The sequence below is a fragment of the Prionailurus viverrinus genome, chromosome C1, assembly GCF_022837055.1.
Source record: "Prionailurus viverrinus isolate Anna chromosome C1, UM_Priviv_1.0, whole genome shotgun sequence".
Classification (NCBI taxonomy): domain Eukaryota; kingdom Metazoa; phylum Chordata; class Mammalia; order Carnivora; family Felidae; genus Prionailurus; species Prionailurus viverrinus.
The window spans coordinates 51,625,016-51,645,937 of NC_062568.1; the positions used below are offsets into that span (position 1 = coordinate 51,625,016).

Below are 20,922 nucleotides of genomic sequence, written 5' to 3' on the forward strand. Positions count from 1 at the left end.
ATCTGATTTTTAAGTTTCCTTAGCCTGTGTATTGAAGACAGTCTAGAAGGTTAAGGTGGGAGCAGGAAGAGCAATGGGAAAGTTCTGGAATAGATAGGATAGTGTTTTGGTCTAGGGTGGGGATAGTAGGAACAGTGAGAAGGCACTGGATTCTGCAGGTTTCAAAGGTAGAACTATAAGAACTTTCTGATAGATGTTGGGTGAAGATGAGAGTCAAGGACTTGTAATATCTTTAAGAACTGAGGGGCATCTGGGTGGCTCAATCAGTCAAGCATCTCTTGATTTTGGCTCAGGTCATGATTTCATGGTTCACGAGTTCAAGCCCACTGTCGGGCTCTCCTGGCAGTATGGAACTTGCTTGGTCCCTCTCCTCTGTCCACTCATGCTCTTAAAAGCAAGCTTAAAAAAAAAAAAAGTGGGGTAATGGGAGATTCATCTTGAGGATTAAAACACATTTAGAATAAATACTACAATGCAGAGGCCCACAGGCCCTAGAGGCGCTGGGCTTTCTGCTGCCATTTTGCTAAATGACCTCCAATAACTGAAGACACTCAGGCTCATTTCCTCATCTGTAGAGGAAGTATTGAGTTACTATGCAAAAAGTATTGTGCCTAGCTCACTAAGCACTCAACAGGCATATTTTCCATTTTCCTTAGCCTTGTATTGGGATGCTTTTAGTTGCTAGTGAAAGAAACTAAAATGAAATTAGCCAGTAAGAAAACCTGGCCTGAATGACAAAGCTCAGCTTGGGGTTGAACACGACTTCAGAGACTAATGAATGTAGCAGGCATTCAGATTCTGCTGCTGGCCTCTCTGGCACAGTCAAGAATCTCTTCTGTAACTGGTGGTGATGGACATTTTTCCAGAGGAGACATTTTTCCAACCTCAAGACAAAAGACTGAAGTGCTCCACCCTTAGGCATTATGGGGGTATGTGGCATGAATCCATTATCTGCAGCCCCACTTGAACACCTGGGATTGGCACACCTACAAGGGGTGAGAAGCACTGCTGGGCAGACTGGAACAGACTTCTAGCCTGATAACAGTTGAGTTCACTGTGGTGACTCATTTTTTGTACAGGATCTGAAAAAATAACTTGTAAGTACAAAACATTCTCTCTAGTTCTCTGAAAACAATAAATAGGCATCTGAGTGACTCAGGTTAAGTGTCCAACTCAGGTCATGATCTCAGTTGTGATACACTCCTCCTGCCCAAGTCAGGCTCTGCTGAGTGGAGCCTGCTTTGGATTCTCTGCCCCTCCCCCACTCTCTTGCAATTTTTAAATAAAATACGGCATTATGCAGAACTTAATGTTTAAATATAACAAAACCTACTTATGACAAAAATTAAAGCCAAGTTTTCATCTTTTGATCTAGACTTGTTAGAGCTTTATACTGTCCTCAGTTTAATTTTGGCTATCCAGTTATTCAAACACTAAACTCAAGTTTCTAATTTTAAAATGTGTACCTATGCAGGATACCTGGGTGGCTCAATTAAGCATCCAAATTTCAGCTTATATCATGATCTCAAGGTTTGTGGGTTCAGGCCCCCCATCAGGCTGTTGCTGATAGGGAGCCTAAAGCCTGCTTCAGATCCTCTAACTCCCTCTTAGCCCCTTGCCCCACTCCCACTCTCAAAACTGAACCTTAAACATTTTTTTCAAAAAAAAAAAGCGTATTATGGGGCGCCTGGGTGGCTTGGTCAGTTGAGCGTCCGACTTAAGCTCAGGTCATGATCTCACGGTCCGTGAGTTCGAGCCCCGCGTTGGGCTCTGTGCTGACAGCTCAGAGCCTGGAGCCTGTTTCGGATTCTAGGTCTCCCTCTCTGCTCCTCCCCTGTTCATGCTCTGTCTCTGTCTCAAAAAAATAAACGTTAAAAAAAAAAAAAAAGTATCTATGCCTTTTACATTGATTTATAGCAAGCATTCTTAGGAATCTTAACTGAACGATACTGCATTTATTATGTAAAGAAACATTTTCTTGCTGAGATTTCTCAAGCCCATGTTTAGGGAAGGAGTGGCTAATCACATTAACTTACATTTATCCTACCCATACTTGTTTTTAAGCCTCTGAATGTACACAAAGTAATTGCCATTTCTATTTTACAGATACTTATCAGGAACAGGTTGTTTTCAGTTGCTTTTATACTTTTGAGAACTGGAAAAATTTCTTTAGAGTTTTGTTTTGTTGTTGTTTAAGGTTTAGAGACAGAAACAGCGATGAGTGGGAAAGGGGCACAGAGAGGGAGGAGGGAGACTGAATCCCAAGCACGCTCTGCACTGTCAGGATGGACCCTGATGCAGGGCTCGAACTCACGAAATTGAGTCATGACCGGAGCCAAAACCAAGAGTTGGATGCTTAACCAACTGAGCCACCCAAGGCACCACACCCCAAGAGAACTGAGAAATATTTAAAGGCCACAAAAACTGTGTGGAGAGAAAAACTTGTAGGACATTGGCATAATTAACTTTATTGTAACCCGTTAAAATTAAGTATTCTTCAAGATAGTAAGAAAGCACCCATAATTACCCCAAATATCTTTAGAGACCGTGGACCAGATGCTAGGTTAAGTTCCTTAAACCCAGCATCAGATTCAACCTCCAGACTCAATGAGAAAGAGGGTGGGTATCATCGCCGCTTTACACAAGTTATTAGGTAAAAACAGCTCCTAATCTGTATAGAAGTTAAGTTTGAGTTTTCATGGAGAAAGTTACTTCTTTTCACTAACAGTTAATGAATTTAATATTTTCTTCAACACTACAGACAATCCACAATAGCATTAACAGTAAACTGTCAGTTAAACATTATCAGGTTACTGTTATTTCTAAATGCCATTCATACATAACTTCAAAGTCAGAAGTCAGACCCTCCTAGCCTCATTTGATACTTAAAGCATGTATTACTAAACAAAACTTTGATTACTATTTTCAATGTAATGTTTAATTCTACGTACTTAATGCATATGAAACCAAGATTCCTAGGGTCTGTGTTGGCATCAAACTGCCAATGGGTAGCATGCATAAAGAAACCCCAAATAACTTGCCCAAGCTCACAAAACAGCTTAAGTTCTGTATTTAAATACTGTACTGACTTAAACTTGATATAAACAAAAATCTAATTGCATTATTCTAATACTTATTAAAGAGGAGACAAAAGATTAAATCCAAATAGACCACCTATCAGAGTTCTTTTCAATAAGTACTTATAGTTTACTCAACATTTCTATCAACAATGTATGGACTAACAGTGTATTCTAAAGTGAAAATTACCTGTATCTTAACTTCCAAACTAGTTAACATTTCATAGAATTCATCTTTTGTCATTATAGGCCCTTTTAACATATTATGGCTATATACATGGATATGGTAAAACCTAACCATTTCACATTTCCAAGTATTTTAAAGCTGCCAAATACCGTTGTATTTAACACATCAATAAATCTTAGAAGTTGAGTATCCTGGGCAAACTCCTATTTCCTAGCTAGCTTTCAGCATAGTACCCACTTAACCTCTAGAATGCAGTTCAATGCACCCTTGCCATTACCAGTCTTTATATAAAGTGTTCTACTGGAATTATAAGGTACTTACTGCTACAGAGTAAGACCACTGCACATACCACGAAAACCAGTGTTGAAACCAAACCCAAGCAAAATGCGTTGCAATTCTAACAGCTAGAATTCCTTACATGGCTACAACTCCTATTCAACATGTTCTTAATAGCTACTAATGCTAAGAATCCAAATATTTATGCTACAAAGTTTCTCTAAAAGTCACAATTCTTAAAACTCTACCCACCAAAGTACTTGCTTTAACAGAGGACTATTACCACCTTTATTTGGATAAAAATGCAGTATTCCAGACTGGCTGAATTTCCTGTTTTCTCCCAGTCCACCCTCACACCACAGAATACTCAACCAATCCACTGAAACCCAATGCATCCAACAGCTGAAACCCCTTTATCTTTCCTATCTTTTCAGTCATTTAAGTATCCTTAACTGCGTTTTTTTTTTTTTTAAGTTCAGATTCCTCACTTACCACCCAAGCATCTCATACACTGGTATTCAAGACTTAAATCCTTAAGCAACAGGCTGTTTCAGTTCATTTTCTGTCCCCATTTCCAGTGTCATGTATGTTTCCCACTGAATAGAATCCATAACCTTGAACTGCTATGTAAAGGCTCATTTCAAGTTTCCCATTATTTTATTACTAATAAAGTATGTAATATTCACCTAGAGTGTTTAAATCACACAAACACTGGAAAGCAACAAAACAACACACACATTTCTAAAAATATTTTAATGAAAAAGTTATCTTTCTGTAAACATTTCATTAATACTACAAATGAAACATTTGAATCCATTACAGACCACCTCTTAAGTCTTAAAAATCAGGATAAAACATTGAAATTTAAAAGTAATCTTGAGTATTATATAGGCTAACAATCCTTTCATTACCCCTGCCATTAACTTGCTTATTCACCTATTTGTGACATTCAATTATTGGAACTCCGATACTGTCCCTTCATTAGAAATGTTTCAAGTTGTGACATACCAGAACTCTTAAAACCAAGCCTATTCCAACCGTTCGGTTCCTTAACAAATGATCTTTAGTACCAAATTTTCTTTTTTAGAACTTGAGTGTCTATCAGGCATTTTTTTTTTTTTAATGTAGTGTGGGAAGCAATAACCTGTAAGTTGGTTTGACAAAAATCTGTTACAAAGCCTGGCTCAACCATTTTCCCCCTTCTAGAACTTCCTTATTTGGCTTACTGGTGCTATGACTAAAGAGCACATTTTTCAGAAATGACAGTGGAACTACATTTAAATAAAATCATTTTATTTCAAAAGAAAGGAGATGGACTGTAAAGAATATTACCTATCTTGGTTAATTTGCTTCACACTAAAAGAAAATTTATCATTAGAAGACTATTATCTTCTTCAACACTTCATTTTTATGATGATGTGTGGAAATTTAGTCCTGATTTAGTTGGAGGAAACAGCCAACCATTTTGAGAATAAACTAAAACTACACCTATGTATTAACTTTGTAATTTAGAAACTGTTTTAAAAGCCTGTCCCCCAAGTTTTTTTCAAGTACATAAACATCAAATCTCAATTTTTCTGAAGTCCAACATGAGGCTTGAACTCACCCATGTCCCCATGATCGAGTTGCATGCTATACAAACTGAGCCAGCCAAGCACCCCTCAAATTCTCAAATTTTTAATAAGCCCTTTGGGACAGTGATAATAGCCCTTATGAATGATCAGCAACTGATTTAAATAGTAATTAATATTTTAATTACTCTTTGGGAAATCTTTTAAGGGAGTATTAGCGCAATTAGGTCCCCCACTACTTCTGGTTAACTGATTAAAACACAAAAGAACCAAAATGTATCCTATTAGTTCAAGTAATTCCCTGGATTTATATGCAAGAGAACTTTATGAGGCCACTTGAATGAAGACCATTCTTCTATCACCTGACAATTTTGAAAGTTCATTCTAAGGTGTTTTTCATGGAATAAGGATTAGCAGCTTAATGCTTCTGTTACAAGTGTCATGCTTATTACAAAAACTTCACAAAATTTAAGGTTACTCATCAAAAATCAACTTTACCCTAAACACACCAACAATGAATTGTATATATGGGGCCACATCTGACTCAAAATAAATATTCATGGCTGTTGCAGGGCCTGAAACTGTTTAAAATGTGTTTGTTGGATGTGGTTCTAAAATGTTGGATCTGGTTCTGAAATAAAGTATTCAGCTGAGTAATTTTGCCAATGTACCTAATAGTTTCAAAATATGTCATATAAGTTTGTAGGGAAACAAATGGTGTCATGAGCTTTTACTGTGAGCTACAAACCTTACCCAGCCAGAAACCTTCGTATATAAGATGGTAGGAAAGACATTCCTCATTTAGGCAAGTAGGGTTCTCATTCAACCTGCAAATCAAAAAGATTACTCTTACCTTGCTTTACAAAAAATTACTCTTTAATTAGTGAAAAAATTCAAATTCAAGCCTTACCTAATGCTTATTGCCCTTCCTTGCAGGTCTAAATGCTAGACCTAGTGACTGTGGCAACTATCTCTCATTGTGATGTTCCAAAAGGCGAAGAGCTCCTTCCTGCTAGACTTTCTTCGATATTTCAGTTGTAATAAGCAGATTTAACTAGCTTTTGGAAAGTTGCTCACTATCACCATAGTATCTTATGCCTTCACTTCTCTGTAGTTGAAGCTCTTGCTGCTGCCTTGTCATTCTTTATTTATGCTGACTTGTCCATACTCAAAAGGCTGCTGAAGTCCTGTCTTAGTGAGTCTCCTTTGATCCACACTGTGCTTAAAATGCACATCTTAGGTCCTTTAAAGCTGGTTAAATCGCTCTCCTCATGGCTTACTTTTCCACACTGTTCACAAGAACTAAGCTAATACAACTTATAAACAGGTCACATACACAGATTTCACCTGCTTATAGGTTGCAAACATTAACTTACTGAAAATATTTTCACTATTAAACTAGTTCCAGAACACAGAAAGTTTGTTAACAGTACAATTAACCTCATATGCCATTAAAGGATACTGTCAAGGTTGTGTCAAACATTTTCACAAACATAGAAACAGGAAATGTCAATCTCCCCCATTCCTTCAACCTTTATTATATGAATAAAAGAACTTGAGACAATTTAGCTCAATTTTAATAAAATGTTTCCCAAGCATTACTTTGACCAGGTACCCAGGTTTAAATGATGAACATTGACAGTGTCCATTTATATAACCACATTTGAAGTTGTTAAAGACTTAACCATTTTCTAATATTAGCCTATTTTCTACGCTGCTTATTCACATATGTCCGTTAACAAATGGAATGTTGTCTGTTACATTTATTGGTTTGTGAGTGTTTTCTGGAAAACTGCAGTATCTGTGAAGACCGATTTCCATGCTGGCATTGCATGCATCCAAATATTAATAATGCACAGAGGCACAGAATTAGAGCAACAAGAGAGCATATTCAAACACTAGCACGCCCCATTCCCCTTTTTATTGCTTGTTTTGCTTAGTACTTCTGAAAACAAAAATAATCTCGAATTCAACGTTCAACTGCCAAAGAAAGAGTAACAGCAGAGCACATACTCAGGGCTCGAATGAAATTGTAAGCACTAGCTGGCGCACAACAGTAGACATTGGTTTTTATATTTACGACCTTATCTAAAACTCTTCTCAACCAGGGTCTTCCAAACCAAACTGTTAACTCATACCAACATGATTTATATGTTCAAACATACATATGGAATAACAGTGTGTTCTTGTGGATTTTTAAGTGAGCAAAAACTCAGACTATTCAAATTTGAATTTGGGTCTCTGGAAAGTGAGTTTGTACTAAGCAACTATGCTACACTTCTACTGTAGGAAGTCATTTGGGATGATTTTTATCTAGACTGTCCTTGGTTTTATCCAGCAGAATACAGAGGGTACACACAGGAAAGCATGCCAGCCAGTTAAGGGTTCAACAATGCATGATTTTTATTCTCTTGCTTCTGAAAGCTTGTATCAAAAAAATAGATATATATTAAACCAAGGAAAATAACTGAAGACTTATGGGCCTCTTGTGCTTTAAAAAGGGAAAATAAGAGTAGCCACTAATTTGCTCAGATACAGCAGGCTTAGTGGTCCTGTTATTTTGAAAAGTTTTTAAGAATGGTTTTTAAGGGAAAGGGAAAACATCCACTACCCCTTTCCAGAATTTAAACAGAGGGCAGTAGACATTCTTTACACCCAAATAAAACTATGGCAGTTCACATGTGACCATGGTGAATGTAGAATGGAGATGTTCTAAACACAGCTAGGACTCTCAGCAAAGCTAACACACTAAAATCATATGATTACATTTTGAAATAAAATGCACAAAAACCAAATAGGAATTTTGAGATTTTTCATTTGAAGGTAAATCTTAATGCTATTAAATTCACAAATATGCTAATTTAAATACCCAATTCTATTTATCTAAAACACACATTGCAAACATACAAATATCTATTCTCTCCACATGTCAGAGCCCATTCATTTCATGGTTTGGAAATGCAGAGAATAGATTCCCCTTAAACTGCAAGTCAGCAGGTGTTTCTTTACAGTTAACTTTAGCAAAATTCATACAAAATAGTAATTAACAATGATCTTCTTTACTTGTTAACTCACAAGGAAACACCTTCAAAACTGCATTTTGTTAAAGTTTCTGTACTAAAATGTAGAAAAACTGAACTACACAAATATTGAAAAGTTAAAAATTCCTTAATTTTTTATTCCTGGTACCACTACCACAATTTACAGGGCAATATACCTGATGTAATGAAAAGAAAAAGAAAAAGACAAAGCTACAACAGATAAAAGACCTCAGGAATGTACATCTAATTGACACTACATTGCATTAATCAATAGCTGCACTTTTTGCAAACTGTGGCTATGACAGTCCTGAACAAGAAGGGTTTCCTGTTTAAGCTGCAGTAACTTTTCTGACTATGGATCATCGTTCCTTCTGTGGCAGATTTTTACAGTTCCTCTAATGCATTTGGGACGACTGTCTCAAAGTAACCTGCAGCTTTCCTGACAACTCCTCGCTCTCTCTCCTGCTAAGAACTGTAGCCTGTTGAATAATACAGGATAAAAAAATTATTACACTCAGTGAACAGTTCCACATATTCTTTATCATCATGATAAAAATTTAAAGATACCTACCCTTTTCTTCTGAAAATTTTTAGAACCTTCTGCTACCATATCCACCACTTCCACCACCAGATCCATAACCACCTAGAAATACACAAGTTTTGTTTTAAAAATCTGTGTATGTTTTTAAATTAAGAAGTCTATGGAAAACTTAACCATAAAAATAAATAAGTACTTACCACCATAGGGACTGCCCGAGCTTCTTCCACCAAAACTGCCCCCCTTCATGGGTCCATAATTTGATTGCTGTTGTCCACTATAATTTCCAAAATCATTATAGTTCCCACCACCACCATAGTTACCTGAAATCACAAAAGTTTTGTTGGTGGTTGACCTATACAATTATTTTCCTCTTTTAACGTATGTACCCATTCTTGTGACAGCACACTTGGGAACACTTAAAATGCAACCCATTTGCAGTTTATAGAGCTACCAACTCTACCAACAGAGGCCCACTAGCAGACCTCAGGCATAAGTAGGAGAGGAGGAATCAGTGAAGATGGTCCAGAAGAGCTCCTATGTCCGCATCAGATGTTATGCCCCAGTTCATGTTCTTGCCTTCATACTACTAACACCATCAGAAATGTGCTTGATTCACTCTAATTCTAATGTAGTACAACTTTTATATCAATGACAAAGAACATACTCTAAATGAGCTACTCAAAAAAGAAGGGTGGCTCAATCAGGTAAGTGTCTGACTCTTGATCTCAGCTCAGGTCATGATCTTATGGTCCTGAGACAGAGCCCCACATGGGGTTCCACGCTTTCAGCATGGAGATTCTCTCCCTTGCTCTCTGCCCCTCCCCCACTCTCTAAAGTTAAAAAAAAAATCTTCAAGGGGCACCTGGCTGGCCCAGTGGGTAGAGTATGTAACCGTTGATCTTGGGGTTTTGAGTCCAAGCCCCACACTGGGCACAGAGCTTACTTAAAAATTAAATAATTTAAAATGACAAAAACTTAAAAACCTTCTGTTGTTGACACATTAACATCCCAACGAAACTCAATGTATCCCTAACAAAGCTCTTCATCTACAGTATCATGGAATAATGACGAAACTGGATTATCTGAAATGTACCTGACATCAAAATTCAAAATACTCCTGTCACCTAAACCCTAGATGACAACTGAGTTTTCAACATGTCTGTATTTAATTTGCAGTTCCCATTTGTCCAATTTTAAAGTGCCTAGAATTAAGTTAATGCTGGCAATTACTAAAAATATGTCCATTTCGATTACATAACAGTTGAACACATTTTACCAATTTGCTAAGTAGCCAGCAAAAAAATTTGGTTTCATCACCCATCATTTGGGTATTTTCTAGTATTATGATTTGACTAAATGCTACATTTTAACATTTTTTAAGACATCTGTAATGACCTATAAATGATATGGAATATTTAAAACAAGTAAAAGCTTACCACCTCCAAAATTTCCTCCTTCATTGTAACCATCATATCCTCCACCACCGCCACCATATCCACCTCCTTGGTTTCCATATCCTGGTCCACCGCCACCATAGCCTCCTCTACTACTATAACCAGGACCACCACCATAGTTGCCACCTAAAAAAAAAAAAAAAAAAAGTCACAAAAAACCCCACAAACGTAGAGTCAAATTATTGAACTACATTTATATCACCACCAACCAACTGAAAAATAAACCAATGACTTAACACTCTAAAGGCTGGTAATACCTCATTAACACAGCATCAGAAACCTGGGCTACTGAGAATGAAGATAAAAGCTTAAAGTTAAAGTTCACTGAAGAAAATAGTGAGCAGTATCCACTGACACAGTCTGGCTCACCTGCTAGTACAATAAACATTATTAACCAAAGAGAACTAGCTGATGTTAAAAATTAAGGGGGGGGGGGGGGAATCTGGTCTTTCACGTCATTAGTTATAAAAAAATCACACTTTGTAATAAGCCATGGAAGTTTTCACTAAAACTCAGAATGTAAACAAATGCTTAACTACCAATAAAGTACATAAAGTCAAAACATCAAACAGTTAAAAACTTACCATCACCTCCAAATCCATTATATCCACCATCACCTCCTCCATAACTACCTCTGCTGCCACCACCTCCACCACCATAGCCTCCTGAGGAAAAGGTTATGAATTAAAAATAAATACTCCACTTAGCAAATTTTAGGTAGACACATTAAAAGATAACCATCTTACCTCTTCCACCAAAGTTTCCACCGCGGCCAAAGTTACCACCACCTCCAAAGTTTCCTCCACGACCCATAAAGTTGCCAGATCCACCTCCACGACCTTTAACACGGGCAAGGAAGATCTTTAAAAACCTTACAAACACCACTCACTTCTATTGTGTATATATACATTGTTCTACTCACCTCTTTGCGATCCAGCAGACTGCATTTCTTGTTTAGAAAGGGCCTTTTTCACTTCACAATTATGCCCATTAATAGTGTGGTATTTCTGAACTAAAATTTTTTTTAATCAAACAAACAAACAGAAGTTATTTGATGTTTGGAAAAGCACATATAAATGATAGCCTTTTTAAAACTCATTAAAATATCATCAAGAAAGTAGTGACTGAATGGGAATGAGGGAGTGTTCTGGAACAATAAATAAGATTTATTTCTTGATCCGGATGCTGGTTACACAGGTGTAGTCATTTATGAAAACTGAACCATATGCTTTATATGCTATGAAACACAATACAAAATGATAAGCAGTCTGGCAAATCTAGCATAGCACAAAGGAACCTTTTGTTTTCTCATTCAAGCTCCAATAAATTCCTACTTACCAACAATTTTATCAACTGTATCATGATCATCAAAAGTTACAAAAGCAAATCCTCTCTTTTTTCCACTCTGCCTGTCCTCCATAACTTCTATGGTTTCAATCTTGCCATACTTTTCAAAGTAGTCTCTCAAATTATATTCTTCTGTATCTTCTTTAATACCACCGACAAAAATTTTCTTCACAGTTAGATGGGCACCAGGCTTTACAGAATCCTACGTATAAAAAATACATGTCAAAAACCAAATTCAAATTCTTCAACAATTTCGCACATTATGCAGCATAATATCAAAATACCTCTCTAGAAACAGCTCTCTTTGGTTCCACTACACGCCCATCAACCTTGTGTGGTCGAGCACACATTGCTGCATCCACCTCCTCCACACAAGAGTAAGTCACAAAACCAAAACCCCTGGAACGTTTTGTTTGGGGGTCTCTCATCACCTATAAAACAGAAGTTTTAAAGTACTGAAATACATCTGTACAGGTCCCACACCCCCTAACAACCTTTTTTTGCTCTTTTAGTTAACTTACCACACAATCTGTAAGTGTGCCCCATTTTTCAAAATGTTCTCTTAAACTATCATCTGTAGTTTCAAAGCTCAAACCACCAATAAACAGTTTTCTTAACTGCTCTGGTTCCTTTGGATCATGGCCCTGAGAAAACAAATACATGTTAATTATTTCTTTGAGCGGATGAATTGCTAAGGTGCACAAAGCTTTAATCTGCTACATATGATAAACTCACATCAAATTCCTGTACCGTTAACACTTTGTCCAATTAAAAATTGGAGTAAGATCACGCATCAACTGATTAAAGGTACCAACACCAAAAAATTCTGTAGCCAGTCTTTCAAATGCCAACATCACTTCAACTACATTGAAGTCCAAGAAAACTTGGAATCAAAAGTCCCTTAACTTTAGACTTCAACTAAAAGTATCTGGGGACAGAGTTTAGAAGTTGCTACTGGCAAACTATTCTTTAAGAAACCAATGTGTTGGGGCGCCGGGGTGGCTCAGTCGGTTCAGCATCCGACTTCAGCTCAGGTCATGATCTCGCGGTTTGTGAGTTCAAGCCCCGCGTCAGGCTCTGTGCTGATGGCTCAGAGCCTGAAGCCTGTTTCTGATTCTGTGTCTCCCTCTCTCTCTGACCCTCCCCCATTCATGCTCTGTCTCTCTCAGTCTCAAAAATAAATAAACGTTAAAAAAAAAAAAACTTAAAAAAAAAAAAAACCAATATGTTGTAGAAGCAGTATTCCATCCATGCCATTTATTTTCATGTCTTCCCTCCTCAGTCTATGTTTCAAGCATTTTAGTTTTAAACCACAAAACCGTGAAGAAAAACTTAAAGGTTCTTAGTGGTAAACTTTTAAAAATTCATCAATTTCAAGAAAATCAAGATGTTAAAACAGGTATTCCTCAATACCAGGCTAAACCAGCATTCTTCCTCCAAAAATTACAAAAAGAAACCCATCATTTATCTTGATCGCTTTCTATAACCAATCTGTATTTGCACTTGTATCACATGGCAAAAATTTCAAAAACAGGATCACAAAAAGGACAAGCTACATTAAATATAGTATGTAATGTTCGACAAGAATGGAGAACAAAACAAAACGAGATTTAAAAAAATTAAGATGTGATATGGACTGAATTGTTTTGCAATTTAACTACTTCCTTAATAAAGTTACATGAACTGCCATTTAATGCATGCATTAAAATTAATTCATCCAAAGTCCTTAAATAAAGGGGCTCACATTTACATTCTAATGTCTTCGTGTGTCTTCCAAAGTAGAGATGTTAAGGCATTTAATATGAAAAGACTGTCACATGCTAGAAAAAAATGTTAAATGATTAATAGCCTAAAGCACCATTCACGTAATCTTTTCAAATCTTGGTTAACAGCACTTAATCGACAAAACACAAAGATGACCAAAAAAAAAACTTATAACCGCATAAAATTATCTCAAACACAGGAAAAATTCAACTGTGGTTGCAGTCCTCTACAACAAAAATCAAAGAAACCATTACAGCCAACCCACAAGGCGCGAAAATACGTATAATTCTAAGTACTTTAGCAAGAACAGTAAATCAGGAAGTATTCTAAAGCAGCAAACTTTTTAAAAATTTCATTATTGTCAACTGGGTGCTGCGAAGAAAAAAACAGGAGAATTAAATTCTCGTCGCCTTAAAAATATCTGAAAGGACGAGAAACGCGCGGGCATAACTTCAGCGAAAGCACTAGGCCCCAAGACCCAAGAACGTTTGTGGCATTTTCTGCCGGGCCGCCTCCTCCCGCTTCCTTCCAATCCCCCGCTCTTTCCCGGCGGCGGAGCGAGGCGGCGGCCATTGCGGCCCAATGCGCCATTTCGTAACGCGGCAGCGGATCAATGTCAATGTGGCCGCCGCCCGGCTGCTCGCTCGCCCGGATGTGACTGCTCGTCCCCTCCCCTCCCCCACCGCCTCCTCCCAACCGCTCCCGCCGAGGCCCGCCATGCCGCCCTCGGCCTTGGATCCGAGGCCGCGCGGCCTGCCGGCCAGCTCCTCTCCCGAGATCTCCCCAGCCACGCAACGCCTCCGAGGGGCCACCTGTGCAGCCGAAGGAGAAGGCAAGGGGAGCGAAGGGCCCCCAGAAGGCCTCCGAGGCCCGCTCCCCTCCCCCTCCCACCGCCCGTCTCAACGCAGAGCGCGGGACGGTCGACACGGTCCACCCGGCCTCCCCGCTCCCACCGAACTAGGCCCCCCACGCCGGCCACTACCCGTCAACCCCCCGCTCTCCCCCTAATACCTCCTCCCCCCGGCGGCGGCGGCGACGGCCGGAGTCGGGCTGGGGGCGACCGGGCGGCGGTTTTACCTCCATTTTGAGACCGGACTCGCCTCTTCCAACTCGAGTTCAATATGGGACCGAGAGGAAGAGGCGGGGCTAGTCATCACGTGACGCGCTTTCCGCGCGCCACCGGCCTGTGGGGGAGGGGCAAGTTCGGAAGGGGGCGTGGGCAACTAGGCGCGAAGAGGGAATGGACGAGCGGGTTGGCGGGCGGGGAGCGGGGGCGGGCCGGTCCGCGGGAGCGCGCGCGCCTCGCCGACTTCCAGTGCGGTGCCGCCTTTTCCGACGTTCGCGCCGGGGCTCAGGCGGGGACGTCAGCGGGGACTCAGCCAATAGCGAGCGCCCACGTCGGGAGAATGCCTCGTGACCGCGCGTCACCGGAGAAAAAGCTTTTCTCTTTCTTCTCGCGCTTTTTTCCCCTCCCCCACGTAGGCTTCTCGGTTTGCTCTTACGAATTCATTTCATTCCCGTGCCTGAATAAAACCGCACTTTTCTCACCTGTGCTTTAAGGTTGCAAGAAAGCCCTGTGGGCCCCTCGGCATCTCCTCGCACGTTTCCACATGCCAGAGACCAGATTCTGTGACTGCGATGCCCACTGTGAGGTATCCCTGCGACCCCGACATGTGTGATTCATAGGCACCTTGGAAAGGCCTCAAAACGCGGCTGATCTAGTGAAATTTCACCCTTAATGAGCTGAGGCAGGACTGGTCGAGGTCAGTTCATTAGGTACTCACTGAACTTAAATCTATCGCCACAGATTTCTAACTTCTGGTTAACGTGGAAAGCTGAAACAGCTGTTCTCGTGGACGTAATTTCAGGAATGATTTACAAGATTTCTAAAAGGGTGGTCAGTTAGGCTTCTTTTACGCGAGTGATCTTTATCTTAATGTTTCCAACTCGATTTTGAAGTATAACGAACGAGACAGATAGAAAACCGATCTAATAATCCTTTATGTAGTGATTTTACATCATTCGACCTTACTGAGCTCTAGTTTTAGTTTTTTAAATGAAAAATGGAGGTGAGTCTCCAACACCTATGGGAGCTGTAAATTAATAATCTACCGATCCGTGTCTAAACGAAGGTACTGATAAAAGTGGCCACAATTGGCAAGTCTCCTACCCTGCTAAGAAATGCCCGGTATTTTAATGTAACGATCCGTAAAGAAGCAGTCAGCCACTTTAGAATTGAGCAAGCGCTCCTTTGGAAAGATTAGAAATCTAATCAAATATATAAATCGCTTGAAAAACAGTTTGTGTTAAATAGGGAATGGTGGGCTTGGAGTTTGGAAAAGGGAGCGCAAAGAATAAGAATTTGTTGATGTTTATCTAGCGCTGCCAAGTGGAACAGGTGTTTTATTTAGGAGGCATGAACAAAAAGTACTCTGTTCTGAGGCAGAACCCAGTCACCAGGCCTTAATGTAACTTGGATGAAATAACCCTCTAAATTAGCCTCTTCCTATTATGACTCCACATCACAAGCAAACCATTATGTATTTTTATCAGGTACTCCTGATAGCCAACAAAAGTAGTTAAGACATTCAGAAAATATATACCCTTAGTGTCTGGTTAATACATCAGGCTTTGTGAGTTTGATTATTGTGAAATAGTCATGAATAACTTGGACAATTCTGAGTACTTAGAAAAACACAAAGGGGCGCCTGGGTGGCTCAGTCAGTTAAGCGGCCGACTTGGGCGCAGGTCATGATCTCGCGGTCCGTGAGTTCGAGCCCCGCGTCAGGCTCTGTGCTGACAGCTCAGAGCCTGGATCCTGTTTCCGATTCTGTGTCTCCCTCTCTCTGACCCTCCCCTGTTCATGCTCTGTCTCTCCCTGTCTCAAAAATAAATAAAACGTTAAAAAAAATTAGAAAAAAGAAAAACACAAAGTTAAAGACGTCTTCACTTAGGAAGGTAGTGTCTACACCAAGATACCTAAGAGCCACTGCAAAGGTCATCAAGAAGACTGATCACTTGGGGCGCCTGGCCTGCTCAGTCAGTACAGCATGTGACTATTGATCTCAGGGTCACGAGTTCAAGCCCCGCATTGGGCATTGAGCTTACTTAGGAAAAAAACAAAAAAAACCTGATCACTTGGCTTCACCATAGGGCATGTTTGTCTAGGTGTTTGCTAACCAAGTTAGTTCTAATTAGTAATAATAATCATAATTTGCTATTATTCTTTTTTTAATTGTATTAAATTCTTATATTCATATGAGAAATGATGGGGGATGGGGTATTAAGTACTTCCATCCAAGAATATGATATGTCTGTACATTCATTCACGTCTTTTATCCTTGAGTAAATATGGATTCCTCTCTTTGGATTTATCCAGGTTTGCTGTTAAGTGATTTTTCGACATTAGCTATTTGTTATGCTTTTGTCTAAGTTTACCCTCCGGCCCTGGAGCCACATAGTATCTCATAAAAATATCCATGCTGGAGTACTTGACCCTGTTGGATACAGACTTAAACCTTGGCCACTGTACACTGTAGCCCTGGCACTCTTTGAAATGTGAGAAAGAGAGAAAGAAACTATATGGTGCGGGAAGCAGGGGACAAGGTCCTAGGGTGAGATGAGATGGCAGACACACTTTATAAAGAAATTATATCAGGGCCTCTCAACATCTTTCATATCATAACACATACAGAAAAGGATAATTTTTGCACAGCAAACTAGTAACATAAAAGAAGAGATTTGGAGGCATCTAACTGATGGTAAAAAAAAGTCATAGCATTATCTTTATATAATTATAAAATAAGTAATAATGCATTAGAGAATATATTAAAAATTAAATTAGAATAAATCTTTCAAATAAAAATTTTCCACATTTTTTAATGACCAACTTGATCATTAAAGATCATCCTGTGAATACATTTTGACATTAGGTTTTATGGTCGAAGTGGCTTTATGCAGTTTCTGATCCAGACTTCTTAATAATAAACTTCTCATATTCCAAATAGTAATTATCGGTGAGGGACTCTGATCACGTAAGTGGGTGATAGAATATTTAAAACCATTTTATACAACCATTCAAAATTTACAATTATAATTATATGCAAAGAATAACAACCCTTTTACTGACAAATGTCATATTGCAATTTCATAAGATAATGAAAATGGATTTGGAACCCAATAGTATATTTTTATATCAGGATTTCCATATTGAAACTCTAGCTTTCAGAACATGCATGCATTGTCAACAGCTAGCCTGGACACCAGAAAAAGAGTACATTGTTACAAAGGGATAGAAATAACCACTATATGTTAAGACAGATATGAAGGGCATTGCCTGGAGTTGAGCCCACTAGAAACCCCACTCTGTCCTCTTTCACCCTCTAACAGACCACCCCTGAGGCTGTGTGTTGTGACCCTTGGATATCTGGATCACAAATTTGAGCACTGGCTCCAAAATCTCCAGTCACTGATGGGCAGTGAGGTCCTTTGCATATGGATGCCCAAGTGATAGGCATCTCCTTGGCCATGCACATCCGACAGAACAGTAAGTGCTGGTTGTTGTCCACTGTGCTTGCTGCTGCTTTAGGATACACCCCAGACTGCTTTGCACAGGCTGCCCTAAAGAGACCTAAACAAGGCTGCTCACAGCCAGAGGTACTGGCCCAGAGGACTCTGGCTCTCCCTGGCCCTTCTTAATTGCCCAGTTGCAGGAGAAGTCAGTTTCTTAACCCACATCCAGGACACCAGCAGGCCAAAATGCAGTAGTTGGGAAGCCCTACCTAGATTGCATGCCTCATTTTGTGAATGAGAAAACTGTTATGCAGATCAAGGAATTGATTTTTTCCAAGATTAACAGGAAATGATGACAAAGTCAGAATGAAAAGAGAATGGAAATTGAATGAAAATATTTTGGACATGTAATTCTGAGAAAGGAGGAAGTGTAACATACTACAAGCTTTATCATCCACCACTATATTCAGAATATGATAATAGTTTTACTTCTCTAAAATCTTGGTTTTTAAATAAGGAGTATTTAAAGTAAAACACAAAACAAAATTCTCTCCCCTACAAATCCTATTACATAGATTTAACCACAGTCAACAACTTAGTGTCTCTCCATTTATATTTTCTTCTAGGCTTAATCAATGCCTTAAAAATACATGAAAGTGTATGTATAACCATAACTTTGACTTAGTTTAGGCTGCTTAACAAGATACCACAGACTGAATGAATTAAAAACATTTATTTTTCACAGTTTTAGACTGGGAAGTCTATCAGACTGCCAGTATGGGTGGGTTCTTGTAAGAGCCCTCTTGCTGATTGCAGATGGCTGCCTTCTTGCTGTGTCCTCACCTGGAAGAGAGAGAGAGCTAGCTCTTGCATTTCTTCTTTATAAGAACATTCATCCCATCACGAGGACTATACCTTAATGACTTAACTGTCTCCTAAAGGCCCCATCTCCCAACACATTGGGGGTTACCAACACATTGGGGATTAGGGTTCCAACATATGAATTTGTAGGCAACACATTCAATCCATAGCATACCTCCCTAACCCAGGGACTGGTATTACTGCCTATCCCTCCTTTTTTGGTGTTCTCCTACCTTGTCTTTATTTAGGACGTTGATTCTCCCCTTAAGGGTTCTCTCAGCTCCTCTCTGGTCCTTTCCTCCATCATCTTCTCCCTCTGTTTACACAAGATTTGTAATACTGAGAACCCTCATGGAATTTGCATATACTTCCCAGGGAGGTTAAAGTAGTGGTCGATTTTGGTTTTTTAGTTTTTTTGTGGGGGGAGGGGGGAATGATTGTTATTTAGCAATTCTTTTTAATTTTTAATTTTTTAAATTTTTATTGAAATCCAAGTTAGTTAACATATAGTGTAATAATGATTTCAGGAATAGAATTTAGTGATTTATCACTTACATATAACACCCAGTGCTCATCCCAACAAGTGCCCTCCTTAATGCCCATCACTCATTTAGCCCATCCCCCCACCCAACCCTCCAGCAACCCTCAGTTTGTTCTCTGTATTTAAGAGTCTCTTATGGTTTGCCTCCCTCTGTTTTTGTCTTATTTTTCCTTCCCTTCCCCTCTATTCATCTGTTTTGTTTCTTAAATTCCACATATGAGTGAAATCATAGGATATTTATCTTTCTCTCACTGACTTATTTTCCTTAGCATAATGCAGTCTAGTTCCATCCACGTTGTTACAAATGGCAAGATTTCATTATTTTTGATTGCTGAGTAATATTCCATTGTGTATATACCACATCTTCTTTATCTATTCGTCAGTTGATGTACATTTGGGCTCTTTACATAATTTGGCTGTTGTTGATAGTGCTGCTATAAACATTGGGATGCATGTGCCCCTTTGAATCAGTATTTTTGATATCCTTTGGAAAATACCTAGTAGTGCAATTGCTGTGTTGTAGGGTAGCTCTATTTTAAAACAAAAAAAATTTTTTTTTTGAGCAAGAGAGCGGGCACAAGAGACCAAGGGGCAGAGAGAGAGGGAGAGAGAAAGAGATTCCTACGAGGGGCAGAGAGACACAGAGAGAGAGGGAGAGAGAGAAAAGCGTGACTCACCTGAAGCAGGGCTCGTGCTTACTTGAAGTGGGTCTCAAACTTATCTGAAGTAGGGCTTGAGTTCACCCAAAATGGGGCTAAAACTCATGAATGGTGAGATCATGACCTGAGCCGAAGTCAGATGCTTAACTGACTGAGCCACCCAGGTTTTTTGAGGAACCTCTATACTGTTTTCCAGAGTGGCTGCACCAGCAGCAGTGCAATTCCCATCAGCAGTGCAAAACTGTTCCCCTTTCTCTGCATCCTTGACAATATCTGTTATTTCCTGAGTTGTTAATTTTAGCCATTCTGACAGGTGTGAGGTGTATCTCATTGTGGTTTTGATTTGTAGTTCCCTGATGATGAGTGATGTTGAGCATCTTGTCATGTGTCTGTTAGCCATCTGGATGTCTTCTTTGGGAAAGTGTCCATTCATGTCTTTTGCACATTTCTTCACCGGATGATTTGTTTCTTGGGTGTTGAGTTTCATAAGTTCTTTATAGATTTTGGGATACTAACTCTTTACCCTATATGTCATTTGACAATATCTTCTCCCAGTGGCCAGTTCTGATGAGTGTGTTGAGATGATAGGATAGATCACACACCCTCTTCCCCAACACACACGCACATACACACACATACACCAGGCATACCTCATAGGTGGGTGATTTAAAGGATGAGGAGGTAATTTGATATTAGAAGTATTAATGAATCATACACAGTGATTATGTTCTTTCTCAGGTCCCAACTTGGAAATTTGAAAAAGCTAAAATCTTTGTAATAGGTTTTTCACAAATGACTTCCCTGTGTTTCCCTTGTCACATCTTCTGGAATGAATATCTGTGATTTCACCTATCTAGCATCCAGTTCCCTTCTAGTAATAGCACTCTGATTTTCCTATGAAACTACCCACTTCTCATTCTCAGACTACATGGTTCAGCAAGAACTGATACCATCCCTGACCACAGGGGCAGCATGTAATTTAGGCCTGGCCAATTGGAACATTGTATCCCTTTGTCACTGAACTAAGGAGTTTGCTCCTTGGTGAGTTACAAAGACTACACCAAATGGTGTTGTCACACAAAAGAAACTTT

At 39.3% G+C, this 20,922-nt stretch overlaps 1 protein-coding gene across 4 annotated transcripts; it reads right to left on the minus strand.

The window, feature by feature from the left end:
* Positions 1-4,278: 4,278 nt before the first annotated feature.
* On the minus strand, positions 4,279-14,436 carry HNRNPA3 (heterogeneous nuclear ribonucleoprotein A3). Of its 4 annotated transcripts, none has more exons than XM_047871120.1 (11): positions 14,270-14,426; positions 12,016-12,138; positions 11,779-11,925; positions 11,486-11,696; positions 11,070-11,159; positions 10,894-10,986; positions 10,732-10,812; positions 10,130-10,273; positions 8,891-9,013; positions 8,724-8,795; positions 4,279-5,938 (listed from the first exon to the last, which is right to left on the minus strand). In XM_047871120.1, the coding sequence occupies exons 1-10, from the start codon at positions 14,339-14,341 to the stop codon at positions 8,743-8,745; spliced, it is 1,137 nt and encodes a 378-aa protein (XP_047727076.1). In that variant the 5' UTR covers positions 14,342-14,426; the 3' UTR covers positions 4,279-5,938; positions 8,724-8,742. The 4 variants fall into 4 exon arrangements, with proteins under 4 accessions (XP_047727076.1, XP_047727078.1, XP_047727077.1 ...); XM_047871122.1 differs by lacking the exon at positions 4,279-5,938 and adding an exon at positions 8,261-8,631 and having other exon boundaries at positions 14,336-14,436; XM_047871121.1 differs by lacking the exon at positions 4,279-5,938 and adding an exon at positions 8,261-8,631 and having other exon boundaries at positions 10,133-10,273.
* Between the last annotated feature and the right edge of the window lie 6,486 nt (positions 14,437-20,922).

Bases quoted from the DNA above. Each gene is read 5' to 3' on its own strand.
- HNRNPA3 (XM_047871120.1), bottom strand. From the start codon at position 14,341: ATGGAGGTAAAACCGCCGCCCGGTCGCCCCCAGCCCGACTCCGGCCGT. The intron at 12,139-14,269 runs GTATTAGGGGGA...TTGTTTTCTCAG, and splicing joins GCCGCCGCCGGGGGGAGGAG to GGCCATGATCCAAAGGAACC. The intron at 9,014-10,129 runs GTAAGCTTTTAC...TTGTGATTTCAG, and splicing joins AGGAGGAAATTTTGGAGGTG to GTAACTATGGTGGTGGTGGG.